The 20,870-nt window shown below is 51.6% G+C and overlaps 1 protein-coding gene across 4 annotated transcripts in view; it reads right to left on the bottom strand.

The window, feature by feature from the left end:
• Window positions 1–20,870, bottom strand: part of InR-2 (insulin-like receptor-like) — a 48,913-nt gene that overhangs the window by 10,434 nt on the left and 17,609 nt on the right. For 2 of the 4 annotated variants that reach the window (XM_025302516.1, XM_025302521.1), the window contains exons 2-8: window positions 18,926–19,209; window positions 17,757–18,329; window positions 4,571–4,745; window positions 3,851–4,097; window positions 2,115–2,220; window positions 579–1,970; window positions 138–412 (exon numbers count right to left, since the gene is read on the bottom strand). In XM_025302516.1, coding sequence (XP_025158301.1) covers window positions 138–412; window positions 579–1,970; window positions 2,115–2,220; window positions 3,851–4,097; window positions 4,571–4,745; window positions 17,757–18,324 — 2,763 coding nt within the window. In that variant the 5' untranslated portion in view covers window positions 18,325–18,329; window positions 18,926–19,209. The other 2 variants (XM_025302519.1, XM_011145850.3) reach the window with 2 other exon arrangements.

The following is a 20,870-nucleotide window of genomic DNA, read 5'->3' as shown; positions in this document are numbered from 1 at the left end:
TTCATGCGATCATTTCTAAAGTATTACTCGACACAATTTTCATATCTCCTCGATTTACAAATTGATCTAATAGAAGAAGCCATTTGTAATTAATATCTCGAAAGCAGATCTGAAATTCTCTAGCTTGTCGTTCTCACCTGATCATCATAAGAATTTTTGTATCGTTCCAACGTCTCGCGTCTTCTACGCACGTTCACATTCCGCTTCACATAGACTTGATTGTGCAAAGCGTTCTCAAAGGCGATCGAACTGGAGACTTCTTTCTCACGCATCGATTGATCCGCCTCGCGATCCGCACAGTCGCAAGAAGCTACTTCTAATTGCTTAGTCGACTGATCCCTCTCCTCCTCGGCGCGTTTCCTCTCTTCTTCCACCATGACGGACATCGGTTTTTTCTCGGGTAACAGCATAGCTGAAATTTTACACAGTATTACTTGTTGCCCATTGTGAAAAGTAGCGTGTAATAATGAGCGAGCAAATGAATTCCTCGAACAAGACTTCTATTCGTATCGTCGAATATCGCGTTTCACACTCTACATCTGTCTACCCGTCAAAGAGAATGAAATGGTATGAATTACGTTCGTCACAGTAGTTCCTCTGGTCGATGAAATTCGGGTCATCAGGCTCCCAGCGGCCGACAATCCGATAATGCGTGAGTTTTCCGTTCTTGTGGAGCGGCGGTAACCAGGACATGACCAATTCGCTGCTGGAATTGCTGTAGGTCGACAAGGCCCTGGGCGAGCTAGGTGTGTCCGGCAGAGTGACAAAGTAACTGACCGCGCTCTGCGCGCCGGATCTCTCCGTGGCTATGGTGTAGGTCTTGACGTAGTAAGCGTACTGAGTATACGGCTTCAGTTGGGTCAATATGTGGGTGAGAACAATAGGCCTTTGTGGTATCGTGCCGTTGTTGGACGGCGACGTCGGGATCTCGGCGGACACGTCCTCGACCCTCCAGCCATCGCCGCCGCACGCGTCGCGGCCGTCGTACATCTTGACGTTCGTATTAGGCGCTTCGATGAAGTAAACGACGTATCCCAAAAGAGACCTCGTGTCGTGATGCATAAAGGCTTCCCATTCGATAATCGCACCTCTGGACGTTTTCTGGATGACCTTGGTGTACAGATTCGTGACGTTGCAGGCGACCTTGTCCCCGTTGCTGTTGGGTGCCACGTCATAATCGGTGAAATACTCGAGGTTGGCCACCTCACGCAACTTCTCGATCTTGTACAGGCATAATTTCGGGTTGTAGTGAAAGAAGATCTTGGCATGGCCCTCTTTCGACAGGATGGTTATGTTCTTATGCGTGCTCCAGTCCCAGAGCTCCTGGAGATTCTGATTATCGAACACGGAGAGAGTGTACTTGGCGTTGTCGAGGATTTTACCGCGTATCACACGTAGACGGTGGAGGAAGTTGAAGGATATCAGCGGGAAGCTCCGGACGATCTTCAGGTAGCCGTCAATCTCCTCGATCATGCTCAAACTTTCCTCGAGCTCCTTCACGATGTTCTTGCCGCCGCGTATCTGTATCTCCAGGCTGCCCTTGATGTGCGTGCACCCGCGGAGCTTCTGCGCCGAGGCGATGCTGTCCACGTTCGTGGCGGGGCATTCCTTCAGGCACGGGCCCTCGCACTTCTTGCAGGACACGTTCTTGCCGACCTCGTAGTCCATGTAACCGGCCGGGCATTCGATCACGCAGCTACCGTTGAACGGCTTGTACGGATAATTCTGCATGCTGTCTAATGCCTCGCGCGGCTTTCGCATCTGACGGCACTCCTGGATCCCGATGCAACGCCGGTTCATGAACTCGTAGGTGCCGTTCGGGCAACGGTCCACGCATTCGCCATTTACCAGCAAGTTCCTGCACACTTTGCAGTCCTTGGCTGTCGGGCCTGTTGTGCATCCCCCCAAGCAGGAAGAGTGACAGCACGCACCCGTGTCGTCGCAGGCGTTGTCCCCGCACTTGTCGCATACTGTTCGACAAATGATTTCGTTCGAGATTATTAACGCGCGAACGACTTCGCGGCTTCTCTCGGCCGCTTCGGCCGAGCGGCTTCCTGGCCTGATATTCGAGAGGAAAGAAGGAAGGGATTCGATTGGGCGCGATGATAACTTACTTCGTTGGCAGTGTTGTCGGTTCCAGCACATTGTCTCGTCGGGTTTGGTCTGCTTCTCCGGGCAACTTTTTTCGCACACCGGACATCCGTTCGTCAACTTGTTGCCCTGAAAAAAAAAGAAAAAAAAAAAGAAAAAAACGACATTGTGATTGCACATGCGATAATGACGGTAATCACATTCGCAACGAAGCAATTTTCCATTGCTTCTCGTTTCGGAATAATGCAGTCTTCGTGTCTTTTCTCTCTTTTAGTCGCTGGGACGCGCTCTTGATATTTTCTCGCCCGTTTGCCGTGACACCGCGACTTTATCAAATGTTCTCGATGACTCGAAAAAGCGAAACACGTTTTTCTCTTTCCCGCTCTTACAACTTTTTAGCGTATCTTGCTTCGAGTTTGAAAAAATCCCGGCATGCTGAACGCTCCATGAAGAGAGGTGGGTAGGTTTTAAGTGTTCCTAATTCGAGACCTTTTTGCATAGAGATAAGTTATCTGCGCCGCTGCTATCTCGCTATCGTTCTTCCCACAATCGGTTTATTCCGCAACATTTTTCCCCGTAACGCACGATGACTCGATGAATCGCAATGTTGCATCGCGAGAAATACTTCGAGCGACAAAAGGAAAAGCGCGCTTGAAACGTTAATAGCGGAGCGCGAATAGCCGTGGCATGTCGCGTGCAGATTCGTGCGCGTTAGAGAGAAAGAAGAAGAGAAGCGCAAAGACACTCGGCATCGGGGGGGGGGGGAGGGGGGAGGGGGGGCTACGCCAATGTCAAGGCCGAAAAACAGATTGCGAAAGGCTGGTAGTGGACTGAGAGAGCCGTGCCACTTTGTCGCTTCTCCTCTTCGTGATACGTTTTTTCACGAGGGATTGGACGGGAATCGAGAAGCGCGGATGTCTCGGTTTGATCGCTCGGCAAAATGGAAAGCCGCGGCTGGACTATAATCAGTCATGTCATCGTAAATCGATTACTTCATTATTCGATCGTGAATCCGCATTCAGGCTGACCCAGCACGTTTCAGTTAATAACAACGGGGGTAGCAGCGCGCGGCGGGATCCGCGGGATCGCTTCGGAGAAGTTCCTCTCACCGTGTAGAAAAATGTGTCGTGTCACGTGTTGTGTCACGTCGCGCCGCCTCTCACGGCGCGCGCGCTGCCGTGCACGGAGCGTTTATGGCGATTCACATGATGTGCGTCGCTTGTGAAATAAATGAAGCAATTTTCAGGCGCTTCCGTCTCGGATTTCTTGTCCTTTAACAATTCGCCGCCGACAGAGAGAAGACCGCTGCCGTGTCGCTCCGCGCCGCGAAGCGTGACGAACCCGCGCGCGCGCGCGCGCTGCAGACTGATCTCTCTCCGCTCGAGCCGAGAGGATATACTTTGTGCGCGGGGAGGTGTGCTCCTGGCTCTTTTCGGAAGAACGACGCTGCTGCTGCTGCTGCTGCTGTTGTTGTTGTGCTACTGCAGCGCGTATTTTAACGCTCGTTGAATAGTGCCAACGATCATTTATTCGCACGCGTGAGCACGAACAAGACGACGACGACGACGATGACAGACACCAGTCGCCGCTCGCCAAGACGATGATGCGAGTGTTGGATGTCGGGATTGTCAACGATTCGTCTTGGACTTTGGGATCCTTTGCCTTCACCGGGTCTGTCTAACGGAGGGAGTCCCCCGCGAAATCTGACGGATCATCGCCGGTGGAACGGTCACATCGAACCCAAGTCGGAGGTACTCACTAATATGACGTTCTCTCCTTTGCCGGCCCTGGCGATGATGTCCCAATCGATGGTGTCGACGTAACACAGCGACGGGTTCTTCTCGAATCGCACGGAGCCACGTTGTATGGTGGTGAGCGAGTGGAGACCGATCTCCTGCAGTTGCATCATCTCGAACGCCACCAGGGCGTAATTGGTGAAGAGAGAACGCCCGCGGATGATGGTCAGGTTGGGAAATAGGTGACCGATGCTCCTCAACCCGCTCACTCTGGAAAACAAAACGGTCGCCGGATAAGTTGGCGTGCTCGGTTGGCGTTAGCAGGGGAGGATAAGCAGCGCACAAACTTCCGTTGAGAGTTAACTCGCCTCAACTTCTTCGTGTACTTTTTCGAAGTAATTTTCTCGACTTGTTTTCTGACGTTTTCTGACGTTTTCTGACATTGCCGCACGTCACGATATTGAGAAAATGTTAATGGTACTAACGGCAACAAATTGGCATTCGCGTATTGAAAAAGAACAAGAGCGAAGAGACTCGACTTGACTAGCACGACGTTAATTTGAAAAAGCGTTTAAATTTTTCAACGACAAATTGCTAGTTGTTCTTCGGCTCCGGCCTTCGCATATTTTCTTCAGCGAACAGAAAGCAATCTTCGCGCGGTCACACAGCGGAGGCCGCAAGAATCGCGCAGAATGTCCCGGAACTTACACGTGATATCATTGATCGTTTTCGGATGGCCATACCTGTACAAGATAAGGTATCCGGTGATCTCCACCAGTTGGGGAAAGCTGATGTTGGCGTAGGCCGTGTGGTTCGCCCTGTCGATCAGGAGAATTTGTACAAAGCCCTCGACCACTCGACATCCTTCCAGTCTTGAAAATTGATCCACGCTATTCCTTATGTCTATACTTTGGCACACTGCAACGGAAACGATACGACCGCTGGATCAGCGAAGCCCGAGTGCACGCGGGAGTGCGTGAAATCGCGCGTGCAAAGCACGTAATCCGCGAATCACCGGGTACATACATAATTATCGATCGCGCTCGCTCAACTCGACTTTGGCGGAAGCGATAAAAAAACGCGAAAGGCGTCGCTTCGCGCCGGACCTGTTATATAACGACAATGTCACGGAGATTCTGGAAATTTCATCGCCATCGCCGCGCGCCATCGGACTTGATATCGCGACGGTGATTCAGCGTCATTTCCTCCGTAAGGAACGAGCGCGTTCCTTAAGACGCTTGAAGCCACGTCTGGAGCAGCATCGTCGTCGTCGGCGGCGGCGGCGGCGGCGGCGAGTCGAGTGCATCTCCTTCGCTAATCGTCGTATCGTCGTTGCTACGGATATATAACGGAGAGTCGTCGTCGTCGTCGTCGTTGATGCCGACGTGCTCGATTCTAACCGGAGACGCTAAAAATACTCGCCGCGCCGCCAGCTGCCACCCATCGGAAGAATAAACGGCGGAGGACGTGTTCCTCCGTCGTTGTTACTCGATTGGGCGAATTGTCGCCGCGCGCGCGCGAGAGCACCTCCTCGCCGTGTCGCCTCGTCGGGGATCGCGCTTTATCGCGGCGGCAATATCGCACACGCGATGATGACGCCGCTGCCGTTGCGCGTGCGTAAGTCGCGAGTCAACTTTGCGCGCGCGTTTTCGCGATCGACGACGTCACCGCGCGCGCGAGCTGAAACGTTTCCTCGATGAATAATCATTTTGCGATATGTGATTCAAGAGGTAATAGGCAGGGAACGGCGGTGGGGGAGAGAAGAAAAAGTTTGACGCGCGAGCACCTAAACGTCGATTTATACGAGCAACTGCTCGTTGCGCGTTCCTCGAGGAATAACAACAGCCGTGTCATATATAACAGCTTTGGCGGTTAATGTACATACGTCGTGTGTTCATCCGCGAGACCGAATCCATAAATTACACGATGCTCGGGAATAACGAGCGCGGTTTTACTAGTTGTATCGGCTAGTTTACGACTTGGCCCCGCCTCTGTCCGAAATATACATCCAGAGGAGCTGTCGGCACATTCGCATAACGCGAATATCCGCGGCCGCCGCGCCGCTAACGTTCATCCATCGATATAGCGCGACTTTTTGGCAACGCGCGTTGCCAAAAGACGCTCTTGCGTGCGCGCGCGCGCGACACACAACATCTCGCCGATGTAATAGAAGAGACTGTTGTTCGACATCTGCGCGCGCTGTGTGTTGTTTATCGTCAACGACTGTCGCGTGTTATCGAGATAATTAGTCCGTCGTGAAACGTAACACGCAAAAATGCGCCGGTGACGTCCGACCGCGCCGCGGCGGCGAGCATAATCGGAACGCTCAAAGCCAGCGGCGTCGACGCGAGAAGCGAAACGAGACGTGTGCACGGTGCGTGTGTGCGTGCTGCGGGGCGCGATAGCCGCGGACGTTTCATTCATAACGGATCGCGAGCACTCGCGAGGACTCGACGGAGCGCCGGGCCGTATTATCCACTCGCGTGTAACTCGCGCGGGCTTGCGGCGAAATATCGACGGCCGTCGACGAGCGACGTGACGCGACGCGACGCGAAGGTCCGCGAGCTGCCGTCGTATTGCGGCCGAAGTTAGGGATGGAAAAGGAACATGGGAGATGTAAAAATTGGCGCGACGTTAGGCAACGGGACGAGGCAATTTTTGCTTCCCTCTGAAGGCAGGCAAAGTCGAAGCGAGCGAGACGCAGCTCTGCAAAATGTAGGACGGCAAGTGTGAAGGAAGCGGAAGATGAATGGGGATGTAGTTGAAAAGGGGAAGCGAGATTGTTAACGTGTCCTCGATTCGAAAACAGTGCCGTCGACGGAAGGTTGAGACCGAAAAAGAATGAAATCTGTTTGTGCGAAGAGCTTCTAAAATTACGATAAGGAAACAATGAGATAGTCAAACGGAGCCACCTGTGTTTAAACTCGGCACGATATCTCTCGCGAGCAAAAAAAAAAACGCACCGCTTTCCTTCCATAATTAGAACTCGTTCGTATGTATGCGTGTGTGTGTGTGTGTGTGTGTGTGTGCGTGTGTGCAAATACGTCCGTAGAGCCGCGCGCGTGAAACGAGAGAATGACAATCACGCGGCTGTCTCCTCGCGACTCGACTCGAGTCTACTGTCATTGCAGGTAATCGCCGGTAAGTGTTACTTGAGACTAACGCGCTGTGTGCAGTCTTCTCCAAACAGACTCGTTTATCGCGCTTCCACGTCCGGCGAACCGGACGTCATGGCGCGAGAAGAATTCGCAAATGCACGATAATCACCGATAACATTCCTCGTCGCGGGGGGAGGGGGGGGGAGGGTCTGCTCGCGCTCGCGGCAGAGGCCGTTCCGCCGATCCGCTTGGCGATCGCCGACCGCGCTCCACGTGCGGCCGAAAAAATGCAAAGGAATGAAGGAAATCAGCGATCTCGCTCGCGCGCGCGCGCGCGCGTCTATCGAATTTCGCGTCGGAAGGAAATCGCGGAATCACGTGCGTAGACACACGAGGCGCGACAAGGTTGCAAGGTGGCAACACGTGTCGCGAAGGCTTGGTACGTGGCCATAATGCGGTGTAAACGTACGACATACCGACGAGCGGACAAACGAGCGAGCGAGCGAATGGACGAACGGACACAGATGGACAGATGGACGGGACTCGTCGCTAGGTAGCCTACTTAAGAAGTTGCAGCAGCCGGCGCATTCCAAGCACTCTCTTCAAGGTTGCTAGCCATTCACCCAAAGATCGAAGCACTTGGATGCCCTACGCAGGCAGACGCGCGCGTGTGCGTGTGAGCTCGTCGCACACTCACACGCGCCCGGCCGGCGCGCGTCTCGATACACGCTTCGCTACATTCTTCGTCTTGGCTGCGGCTCCGACAGGAACTGTACATGATGATGATGATGGTACAGTCGACGGCGCCGGCAATTCCGTCTCGACTGATTGCTACTTTGTCAAACTCTCTCCGGTAAGGCCGGCCAAACGTGAGACGCTCCAAAATGTCGCGAACTCCCGCTGAGAGTGGGCGGCCTGCTGCAATACCGCGGGGGGACGATAAACATCCCGAGCGACGATGTCGCTCTCCAGGACGAAAAAGAGAACGTGGGGATGAGAGAGAGAGAGAGAGAAAGAGAGAGAGAGAGAATTGCCCCCGTGCGATCACTTCGTAGGCGTTGTCGGCCGTTACGACGGACTTATCTTCTTCCCAAACTGTGGCCGCTTTGCTCCAGCGGCCGAGCAAATTGCATAAATTAAATTCGCAAACAGCGGGGTGGGCGCACGCTCTGTCGACGACGGGGGAAGGAGGAGGGGAGGGCATTTCCTCCCGCTCGTAATTCTCGCGCGCGCAACCTCGTTGTGCGGCCGCGTATCGAAGCCGAAAATTGCTCGTAAACTAGTAATAGCAAACGGGAAACAAGCGTGGCTCGAAGCGAGGCCGGAGAGTCGCGGAGATTATAGACATCAAAGCGAGAGACCGTGTGGCATGCGCTTGCTACATTGTATCCCCGACAAAACCGGCCGCACGGGCCAAGCAGGTCGGAAGAAGATGCATGGCGCAAAAAAAAGTAGGATGCTCGACCGCTGATGACTGACGTCGTATCGTACACACGGACGCAGCGAAACTTTGTTGGCGGTTTTAATCGAATGGTAATTTAATGGCGGGGGTCATGTCCCTGCAGCTTTAATTACCGCGGCCACACTGTCTTGTCCTGTTGAGATGAAATTGGCAAAAGCACAAAGAGCTAATCATGCGTTTGAAATTTATCCCTTCTCCTCCTCTCTCTCTCTCTCTCTCTCTCTCTCTCTCTCTCTCTCTCTCTCTCTCTCTCTCTCGCTCGCTCGGTACGACAAACATCAAATATCGCTAACGGAGAGAATATAGAGTCGAATTAAGTCAAGGTTAAAGTTAAGCTTGAAGAGTCGTCAAGATTCCCATATACTATGCATTACGCTGAGCGATTCAAAATAAACGATTCAATAAAATGGTCGTGAGATTTTTGGTCTCACTTTTAATTTGACCAGAATGTTACCAGAGCAACTGCCGTTTTCGCAGCTCATCCTTTCACGGATGTAAGTAGCTCGTTCTGTGCGATCGCTGCTTGAACGGAGGTACCCGGCTGAACCGGCTGCGAGGAGGATGCGCAGAAAGTCAAGCGACCGTCCAGTTACGGTCGACTCGATATGATCGAAGGAATGAGCAACGCAACGTTCAACAAAGAACCCGCCTGAGAATGTCTTCAATCTTACTTCACGCGTTCGCGGAAAAATGCTGCAATACAAAGTGGAGCGAGTGCGGACACACAATGCGAGAAATGTCGCGTTCCAGTTAAACGTGCTCGCGACAAAACTTCACGATCGCTCGAATATGACGAATAAAAGCGGCAGTTGATGCGAAAGATGAAACGGTCCTGTGCTCTTGAACCCCTATACATAGACACGTTTTGCTTCGCGATCAATAATTCGGCCAAGGTTTCGGCACCGGTACCGATGCCGCGTTTCTCCGATTTGTCGGTCCGTCCGCCAGGAAAAAAACGGCAAAAAATGAAGGAGAGAGAGAGAGAGAGAGAGAGAGAGAGAGAGAGAGAGAGAGAGAGAGAGAGTGAGTGAAAAGTTGGCGAACCATGTCGCCGTTGCACCGAGAGATACGTACATCGCACGTCACAATCAATCGCGTTGTCTAACAATAGAACAGCTCGAGCTTATCGCCGAGCCAGGTGAGCCCTTCCTCCAATCAGTTGCGAATCTCGCAGCTTATGAATCTCTAATCGATATTTTAATACGGAGGACATTATGGAAATAGATATCGGCCAACTGCGCTATAAATAGAACAGATTACCGGCATAGGACTCGTTTCGTGCCGGTGGCTCGTTAGATTTCAACAAAAGCCGGAAGTTATCGGCTCGGCGCCACACGAAGGCAGCGCGCGAGCGCATCGCGCATCGTGAGTGCCGCTATATTGTGCAGTGTGCCATTGTATGACCAAGCACGACGAATAATCGCGGTCCGTCTTGCGCGCGAAATGCGCTAACACTGGCCGCTGCGCGATCAGATAGCGCGCGCGCGCGCGCGGCACCCTGAAAATAACGGGCGTTTCGCGCTTTTCCCGTGACCGAGCGCGACGGAGAGACAGGGAGAAAGAGATATAAAAACGGGAGTGAGAGAGAGAGAGAGAGATAGAGAGAGAGAGAGGGAGCTTGATAACGACGTTGAACGGCGATAAATTCATTAAAGCACGTCGCTGTCGCCATTGTCGGCCGCAGCCGCGACAAGACGCGCACGTTAATTTATCGACGTGCTGCGCGATTTTACGGTCCGAGAGAATCGAGTATATCGGGAATATCCGCGCACTCGCCAGGTGCGCAACAATGGCGCACCGAAGGCCAACGGGACCTTCCCCCGCGTGTACCTTTCGAACGTTACCGGAAATGGCCGTCTAGACGCTCCCTGTGCGCTCCTTCTCCGGCGATGCATACAGTCTCTCTTGATCTTTCTTACCGTCCCCCCTTCTCCCTTCTCCCGGTGAGACGCATCTGTTTGCGTCGCGATTGAAATTTTCGCGAGCCGCCCCCGCTGATTTTCGCGAAGCCGCCGAAGCGGTCGAGCAACTCGGCTTCGCGCACCGATCGATATCGAGCGCGACGTTTTATGAGAGACTTTATCCTAACGGCCAAAACTGGAACGTCGCACGGGCGATATAATTAGCCCGTATAATTAGCGGAGAGAGTATTTCCGTGTTTTTAGTCCGAGATTCGCAGGCCAACGTGCGAGCAACAGTGCCCAGCAGCAGCATCACCTCTCGCGCCGCTCTTGACGTGTAAATTTGTGCCGCGCGATATCGTGAGTTATCGCGGCAGGATCCGGCTATGCTAATCGTCTCGCGAGAGACGATGAGAGAGCGAGTAGGATATATATATATATATGTGTATATATTTACTCGAGTCTCTGTCGAAATCTCTTTCGGAAATCGCGAAATAATGTCACCAGATGACTTCCGTCTTCGCTCGTCGCGCGAAGTGCCACGTCACTTAATATGCGAGCTGACACGCCTTAATTACATCAGCCCACCCCGAATCAGGACTTTCCCTCCGGGTCATCCTCCTCGTCCTCCCGCTTCTACTCTCCGGTCTCGCGTGGCTCGGTCGCAATAGTTCGCTCCTCCTCCCTCTGTCTTTGCCTGCGCGTCGTGTCGTCGGTAATGCATTTTCCATTAAATCAACCAGACACCGCGGGGCGTCCAAGACACGGCGCGGGTGTTGGAAGACACGCAAAATCTCGCCAACTAGTTTCAGCTGGAGTAATTTATCACAATTTATTGACCGGACTTTGTTGTCCACCTCCGGACAAACTCGCATCTGTTTCGCGTGGAGCCACGAATTTTGCGACCCGCGGACCCGTCCGCGAGGATGGCGTAAATACACCAGCCTCCAGTGTTCGTCGACCTACCTACAGGGATCGATCGCCCTCGTTCTCGTATTCGGCCACAAAGTTATAGGCGCTACGAGCGACGCGAGCAGCGCTAGATTCGTACAAGCCGCGATTACGCAATATCCCCGCGTATCTGTCGCGTCCGTATCGTATCGTCGTCGAATCGATTGCAAACCTCGATTATCGGCGCTTAACGGACGGCGCTTAACGGACGGCGAGTCCGATTCCGGCGGCGTGCTTTTCAACGCGGCTACGGCGGCGGATTAGCGCGATCCGGTGAAAGCGCTTTGGGACTTTTCTCCGTTTTCTGCCTTCTCTCTCTCTCTCTCTCTCTCTCTCTCTCTCTTTGTTCCCCCTTCCCCTCTCTTTGTTCCTCTCGCGCTCGGACCGTTTCCTTACATCGGGCTTTCAGCAGAGCCTGCCGATATTGCTCCATTGTTACGGGGCGCACGAAAATGTAAATCAAACTGAAAATACAGGTGAGAACGAGCGAGTTACACGCGTCGCGGCCGGAGTTACTTGCCGAGTTGTTTCGACAAAAGCTAGTAGACTATAGTGAATATAATCTTGCACGCTCGAGAACTCGCTACTCGACTTGCCTTGCCTTGAGCGAGGGGCTTTGTGTTACGCGCCGGGTTAAAGCGGCCCACGATAGCGAGCGTAGATGGCGACGCGATGTTTTCGACTCGATCCGCAAATGGAACGGGACGAGAAGGGAGGTGACGCGGCACGGCGCGGTGCAAGGGAGACCGAGAGAGCGAAACGCTCGCGTAGAGTATCACCGGGAATGCCATCGGAATTCTCCGTTGTTTTCACGGCGTGGTCTCTCGTCTTTTTGCGGCTTTTTGAACGCGCCCGATTGCCCCGATGTATCCTCTCTTTGCTTGCCCTTTCCTTTCCTTTTTCTCTCATTCACCTTCTCTCTCTCCCTCTCTCTCTCTCTCTCTCTCTCTCTCTCTCTCTCTCTCTCTCTCTCTCTCTCTCTCCCTCCCTCCTCAGTCCCTTTTCGAATACAACTTCTTCTTGATTTGCTAGTATTTTCTTCGTCCTTCTCGGTCGCTTCTACCTGCGCCTTCTCGCTTTCGAGGATCTTACGACAAAGTAAAGTCCAACACGAAGAATATCATTCCACACTGTTCGAGAAGCCGCGGCTCCTGCCTCGCCACCCTGCTTTGCATTACGAAGCTCAGGCTAAAGACAGCCCACGATAGCGAGCGTAGACGGCAACACGCGATGTTTTCGACTCGAAATCCGCCGGCGAAACGGGACAGGACGGGGCGGGAAGTGACGCGACGCAGCGCGTCGCAAGGGGCGAACCAAGAGGCGAACGCTCGCGCATCGCGCGGAATGCCATCGGAATGCCCTGTTGTTTTCACGATGCTTGTGGCCTCGTCTTTTTGTGGCGGAGGATGCGCTCGATCTTGTCCTCCCTGCTGCCTGTCTGCCTTCTCCTCCTCCTCTTCCTCAACTACCCCCTCCGTCCTTTCCCGCGGCTCACCGTTTCGTCTCACTTTCCTCCCGTTCCTTCCGCTCTCTTTTCGGCCGCTGCCTCTATACCTGCTCTCCTCGCCGAATACGATAACTCGTCGAACTCGAGGGCGAGCGAGTGAACGAGTGTCCCACCGAATTAGATCGACTCTCACAGCCGCGTCCTTCCCGAGAGACAACGAGACGCGCACGCAGACGGCGATAACTCTCGCGTCGTGTCTGCCGCGGCGCGCGAGCTGCTCCTTTTTTCTCCTGGCGAGCGCGCCCGGAACACGCGCGCTGGCCGATTTAAACTGATTTTGCCGCGACTACACGTGGCGCGGGACGAAGACGAGTTCTCGGCTACGAAAGCGGGTTCAACGAGGTCGTCGTGTGTCGTGGAACAACAAGCGCGTGATGTCATTTTTAAGGAGGAGGTATTGGTAGTGGACAATTTAGGACACTTTTGCGCCTATTGCTTCATTCAGTCGTACACAGGGTGACGACGTGGCCGCTCTGTCGTGTTTACGTCAGCCGCGCGCACACGTCGAGCTTGGACGACGGGACGACTTGACGACGACGGGAGTGGTCTTAAGAAGATCAACCTCGCGCGGGATTATAGCGGAGTTAGTCACCCGGCGACTTTTCCCCTCGGTTTTCGAGGTATCGGCCAGTTTTCCTGGCTGGCTTCGCGGAAGCCGGCCGTAGGCTTGGCAAGATGAGAAAATTACGAAACCAGATGTTTGATCTCCTCGTCCCCGTGCGCGCGTGCAATTACGTTCGATGGCGCGAGCGCGTCGTAACCGAAAGCGGAAGGGAACGTATTGGGTATTAAACTTAATTTTTAAGGGTTTACAAGAGTTTGCGCAATGAGCACCTAATGGCATCGGCCTCTATACTGAAGCCAACTTCATATGAAAGCCCTGTCATTAGGCTTTAAGAATCACTATATTTCATTTGGTCCAAGTGTAAATAAGATATTTTTTTAGCGCATTCAGTATGTCGATTTTTGTGACAACGAAACGCAATTTGCGGGAAGCGTTACTTTTTTGTTTCCATTTGAAAAAATCGGCAGCTGAAAGTCCTCGTTTGCTGTCCGAAGCTTATGGGGATTATGCTCCATCGATGCTCAACTTGTGAGTACTGGTTTAGACGATTCAAAAGTGGAGATTTTCTACTTATCCATCGTTCGAAGGTGATGCTCTGTATTTGGTGGGATCAGAAGGTCGTGGTCTATTATGAGCTGCTAAAACCTGGCGAAACCATTACTGGGGACCGTTATCGACAACAAATAGTACAGCTGAACCGAAAATTGAAAGAAAAATGACCAGAATATACGACCAAAAGACACGACAAAGTGATTTTCCAGCATGACAACACTCCGCGCCACATCGGTCGCTAAATCGGTGAAGGAAACGCTAGAGCTTCTCGGATGAAATGTTCTACCCCACTCGCCGTATTCACCAGACATTACTCCTTCTGATTTCCACTTGTTTCGATCCATGCAGAATCACCTTTCTGCCCAGCACTTCAGTTCTTTAGAAGATATCAAAAAATGGCTCGATTCACGGATAACCACAAAAGACGAGAGTCGTTCTTCCGCCGCGAGGAATCTGCCTTTTACTAGAAAGATGGGAAAAAGTTGTAGCTAACGATGGACAATACTTTGATTAATAACATGTACTTATCACTTTGTTTCGAAATAAACGTTCATTTTCACTAAAAAATCCTTTAAAATTAAGTTTAACCCATTTCTTCCCAATGTTGCGTATACGCAACACGAAGTTTAACTTCACAAAATGCAGTCAAAATGAACTTATTACACAAAACTCATCATGCATGTGTTAAAAGGCATTCACAAGCTCTCTGTCTATGTGTTTATATTTCACAATTAGCCTAACACTTCGTGAAAAAAAAAAAATAAATTACTGAAAACATGTTTCTTTCAATATTTTTCAATAATTTATTTCAAGTGTTAAAATATATTTCAGTTCAACTTTTATCTGCGTATTCCTGAATTGACTGAATGTTGTACACTTTGAGCAAATAAAAGCATGTAATCGAAATAATAAAAGGATTTTATTTTTTTACTAGAAAACTCCCAACGTCGCGCCAGCGCGACATTATGTGTGGTGCAAATGATAACACATACTGCTAGTTTTTAATATTTATAATGTTATTTCAATTATTTTAAAGTGAAATTCATGACAAATATTTCATGACCATATTTTCTCACAATTTTTGTTTTTGGAAAGAAATGGATTAATACGAGCTGTTGTCACTCGCACGATTGCCGTCTTCAAGCCGCAAACCGAGCGACATTCCAGCACGTGAATCGCTTACCGACTTTCGTGGCACTCGTCGTACGACCTCGGCGACGGATTAAACGACTCGGATCGACATACGTACAATGCGCTGCGCCGCGTGCGTCTCTCTAATTCGCGCCCGCGCGGGAAAAGACAGGATCTTTTCCGTGATCTAGAAGCGTTTCCGAAAGAAACGTCCCGTTCTCTAGGAGCAGAACGATTCCTGCAGGAGGCACTCCGGCCACAGTCGACACAGTGTCCTCGGCTGTCCCGATCGAGTTTAAACCGCAGCCGAATACTCAGACGAATGTTTTCGCGCGGTGTCCATTTCGCTGCGCGACCTGCGATCCACTCTTCCGTGCATGACGCTCGGTAATGATCAATCAGGTCGCAGACTCGGGCTGGATTTATTTTCAGAACACCTTGTTATTATTATTCTGCCTGTCCGGACACGTATCTGCGGACGAGCAGGTCGAAGTGTCGAGACGAGCTGTCCGACAGTTGGACGCGAGCGTTCGACAATTAGACGGGTTTCCTTATCACGGGATCTCCGTTTATCCGAAGCAAGGCGGAGGGAGAGGAAAAAAAGCGCCGTACTCGATGCGTATCTTCGCATCGTTCTTCGCGACGGGGCGGCCCTAATGTAAAAGTCGGTAATCGCATTTCCAGCGAACTACGCGTGCTGAAATGCCATTACGAGGACGATGCGCGCACCTTGGCGGGCCGCCGCGCGTCGAGAGACGCGCGCACCGTCGCTTTATATATCGCAATGCACACGCTCGCGATGCGTAGGCGCGCACGACTCAGGCTTCCAGGAATCAACGGTTGAGTCTGAAGAGAAGGGAATATAAAACCAGCCGCGATAACCTCCTGCGTACACTCTCTGAAACATGGTGGTTCGCCTGTGCTCTCCTTGCGGCATTATTCTCGTCTTTGACGAGACGGGACGAGCGTCGGTCCCGTTCAAGTCGAGGAGGCGACACTCTCCTCTCGGGTCATCATTGGCACAACATTGGCCAATGCCGCGCGTTTTCGCGCGTATTTGAGAAATGATATCGCAATGACACCGTCCAGGTGGCAAACAGGTTCTAACAAAGCAGCGAAATCTGCGCGTGAACGGAACGTGTTGTCACGATTATCGGGTTTGTCGTGAGCGATCGACGGGTTACGTTTGAAACGCGTCAACGCTCGAACGAGCAGGTGGAAAAGCCGACGAAGGAGAAGCATCGATAACGAGACTCGTTTCGCGGTCGGCCGACGATGGTATCGCCGAGATGGCCAACTCTGATAACAGTCCGAGGCTTATCAGTCGCGCCCGCGGCAATAATTGAAACATTATCTGGTCGTATTTCTCCCGCTAATAAGTTTTATTAGCTTCGAAGACTTATCGGCTCTTTCGAAAGGTTAGTTGTTCGCATTTGAACGCGACAGAAACGGCGGCCGATCAAAAAGCGATTTGGCCGATTAGTAGTCGATCCGACTACTAATCGGTGTTGCTCGCAATGTGCTCCACGTTGATAGAAAAACACGTAGCTGCACCGGCGAACGGGTATTCCTTATCTGGCGTGTGTGTTTGCTGCACGTGCCGCGTTACTACATACTGGTATCGTTAATTTACCACTTTGTTATAAACACGACACGGAAAGTCAATATTACCGCGCGCGTTCAGATTATTCCTCTGTTCTTTTTCTTTTTTTTTGTTTCGCTCGCGAACGAAACGTTATAACATCGCTCACTTGTACATCGGTGAATGCGGTCTCGTTCTTTTGACATTCGAGATCACGTAAGTATAGCTACGTGTAGTAGTCTGGGTAGCGAAATTAGACGGAAACTCGTCGGTTTACTCGGGGTATATCTTGGACGATATTCATTGACCACTTGCACTGATAATATAACAGCAATAGCGTAATTCAGAGCAGAACCGCTTCTTGTGTCATTAGGAAATCTGCCTGTGGTGCTGTCATATGAGAAATTGTTTATATATATATATATACATATATTTATTTATCACGAAACTACCTTCTACTCTTCAGTTAAAGAGAGCATCACTTGTCAGATCAACGTCTCGAGTTTCACGTAAGTACACGCCGGGACAGCTTGAACACGGGACTTTCTTTCAATCGGTTATCAAAGGACGGAGGACAAAGCAGAAACGAGAAACGAGAAAATCTATATATCTTTTAAGCCACGCGACCGTGCGATTGCATTCACAAAGTTCCAAGAGAATAAGCTTCGTCCGTCTCTACTGTTTTGTGCATCAAATCAACGTTCATACTCAACTAGTCCCGCTAATGTAAAATTAACGGCAACATTACAACAATATATGTTATTTATGTCCACTGCAAGCAAATGAAAATTGCAGTGCAAAGGAAGGATTGCTTCCCAACTAATTACACGAACACTTTACTCCGTTTATCAAGAGGGAAATCCCTCTCGAGGATCGCGGCGCCAAAATCAGAATCAACAAGGAGAGATTTGTTCTCCGTACACTTGGAACTTTTGAATTTGAGATTAATCGTATGTGAATACGTTATCCTTCGCGACCAAAGAAAGAGAGCGAGACAGAAAGGACTCCCTCAAGGTTCACGGCGTAGAAGGTGAAATTACTTTTGACTCAAGAGGGACACAAGTTGGAGTAACAAAGTGAAGGAAGAAACTCCAGAGAAAGGGAGGGAGGGAGGGAGAGAGAAAGAAAGAATCAGAGAGAGAGAGAGAGAGAGAGAGAGAGAGAGAGAGCGCGTACTCACCTCCGTCTTTGATGGAGGGACCCATGGCGGTGTGTCGTTGCGCCGTTACGAGGCCAGGTAGCGCGAGTAGCAGAAAAATGACCGAGAAGAGCCTTCTCCACGACTTCGACCTGCCGACGAGCCTCGCCACGGAACTCCACCGCACGACGCTCGAAGCACACCTTACGGAAGATTCGCAGAGCGGAACTCGGTCGCACTTGGTAGTTCTATCGCGCTCTTCATCGGTCGCTTCCGACGAGTGATTCGTCGACGAGTCGTCCCTCTCGTCGCGTTTCCACCTCGGCCGGCCATACCGGCGGCCGAGCGCGAGGCCGGCCTCTGTCCGTATCGCGCCCAACAGATCGCGGTCGGTTCGATGACGAAGACGCTCGCACACCGACGTCGTCGACGGCGACGCGAGTGCATCCTCGAACGCACCACGGCTCCATGGACAGTGGCAGTGGCAGGTGTTGGAGCGAATCTTCGGAGAAGGCGAAGGAGACACAGCACGCGGCGACTCATCTTCGTCGAACGTCGCTGTGCCGCGAAGTCTGCGCGTGCAGCACGCGGCCGACTTCATTTTCACCATTCCTCCTGAAGGAGAACGGAACTCGTCTCTCGTTCTCTCTCTCTCTCTCTCTTTCTCTCTCTCTCTCTCTCTCTCTCTCTCTCTCTCTCTCTCTCTCTCTCTCTCTCTCTCTCTCTCTCTCTCTAACTTCCTTTTTTCCTTTCTCTCTATCTCTGAGCGCAACGAGGCGAGACCGTGAGACACGAATTGGCCGCGTCGCACGAATTCAAAGCGAGGGTAAGGCGGCGGTGCGTCTCGCTCGCATCTCTCTTCGCCGTCGAAACGGCAACTGGACCTTCACCTCCAGTCTCTCTTTGGTTCCCTATTCGTCTGTCGCGCGCGCGAGTGGAGGGCTCGAGCGTCAATGCGACGATAGAGCCGACGACCGCGCGAAGACGTCGCGCATCTGTTCCCGGCGCTTGTCCGAGGCGTTTATTTGTCGGCTTCGTTTGACCCTCTCGCAACCGCGCGCGCGGTCCACGGGAGACGTCGTGGGCGTGCCGCGCGAGAGGAGACAACGAAGAGAGAGAGAGAGAGAGAGAGAGAGAGAGAGAGAGTGAGAGAGAGAGAGAGAGAGTGAGAAAGAAAGAAAGAGAAAGAGAGAGTCGCAGCACACACGCACGGGAGACGGCAGCTCGCTCGCTCGCCCGCGTGCGCGCACTCGCGCGCGGGAACGCGAGAGGATATCAGCCGATCGTGCTCGAGGATCGGCACCGCCAGGTCACCGCTCCAGACGACGATCCCATTGAGCGGGCGAGACGCGCCAATTCGGCGTGCGTGCCAATTCGAAACTCGCTCCGCGACGCGACGAGCTGCTGACCGGGGGAATCTTGGCAGCAATCAGTGGGCGTTCGCTGTAACGCCGATGTCGCCTGCTCGCTGAGGCTCGGCCAGCGCTCTGACGTCCTGAAACGAGAAAGAGCACAAGGTTACGCGCGCCGTTTTTTTACCCATCGATGTGCTGCGTGCGCGCGAGTGTAACGGTGAAATTAGATTAACCTTCTCGGCGACGATCGCGCCCGCCGCTGCGGCTTCGTCGTCGTTTAAGCGACTAACGATTCGCGCGCACAGGTATGCCCCCTCCCCCCCGCCCCCCGAAGAACGCCAATGCGATTGCTCGATGCGGGCGAGCGCGCGCGGTCCACGGGGTAACGCGTTTGCAACGCCGTCATGCGGCGAAGAAATATACATAAACACGCACACGATGGAAACCTTGGGAATGGCGGCATCGTGGAAATGATGACGATGCTTTCACAACGCCGACGCTCGCATGATCATCAATAAGCTTGGCTACGGTGTTTATGACCGTTGTTTACAGTGTCCGACGTACACACCGGCGCCAAGCGCGTGTCGCGATCATTACGATCGTTATGAGGAAAAAATACTCGCGGAGATAAATTAACGTGACCGTGTGCGTTCATTCAACAAACGGACGATACGCACGCATGCGATATCAAAAATAACGCGGGACATGTGTGTGTACACCGCACATGTGTATGCGTGTGTGCGTGCGTGTAACTGTAAATTGCGTGCACGGGATCGCGTTGCGAGACGACGTTGTCAGTCGCAGACGCGGTGGAAAAATAATGTTGCTATCAATATGCCACTCTGAGGATACTCGCCGGCGCTCTCCGTTGCGCGCGCGCGCGCGCGACGGCGCGGCGCGCGTTGCGTCGACTTAAATTAAATATTCATTAATTTATGCGAACGCACGATAACATTGCTGCGCGATAACGCTGTTGCGGCTGGTCATAGGCGATAGGTGCGATCGCAATGCGGGGGCAATGTTTTTTTAATGTCGCCTCTACGTTACTATGCATGAATATTGCGAGTCGTTAGCTATTTACATACATTTTGTTGCCGCACTGAGGCGGAAAGTATATGATATTTGGAACTATAATGATAACTAAATTATAGCCCGAAATATCATATTTATAGTAAGTATTACTATAAATATACCATGTCGGTAATAATTACGATATAGGCATAGTATAACCAACCATAATAAAATTTTTACTGAAAACTATTAGTAAGTTAAACTAAGATTATTGTACGGATGCAAATATAAAATGGTAGGTAAAAGTAACTCTTTTATATAGTCAATATTACCAGAATATTTGCTAAATGATGACAGACGTAACTATGTGAATATTAAATCTCACTCACATATTTGTGAATGAAAAATTACTATATATATGTGGTAAAAGTAACTAAACAATTATTTAAGACAAACATTGACTATATATTTGTGTTTATTTTACTATATCTTGCAGGTTTCCACGAACTATAAAAATATGGTTGACGCCAAAATTAACTGTAAAATATAGTGAGATTATAGTTAATTCAACTATATTTTTCTATCAGTGCGCGGAGGGTCCCGTCCGCGCGGCGATTGCATTTGAAGGTAGACCGCGCGGAAGACTGTCCTCGTTTAATTCCTGAATCACATTGCGCCATTTTCCACGCGGAATTCACAGCTATGCCCCGCGGTCGTCGTGGTTCGATCGCCGAGATCGCCCGGCGGAACAATCGCCGATAACGAGCGTTGATGTTTCTGCGCTCGCGAG

Source organism: Harpegnathos saltator, unplaced genomic scaffold (genome assembly GCF_003227715.2).
Source record: "Harpegnathos saltator strain DR-91 unplaced genomic scaffold, Hsal_v8.6 scaffold115, whole genome shotgun sequence".
Classification (NCBI taxonomy): Eukaryota; Metazoa; Arthropoda; class Insecta; order Hymenoptera; family Formicidae; genus Harpegnathos; species Harpegnathos saltator.
Note: the sequence above shows the minus strand (reverse complement) of the source record. Positions and strands in the feature narration are given on the sequence as shown.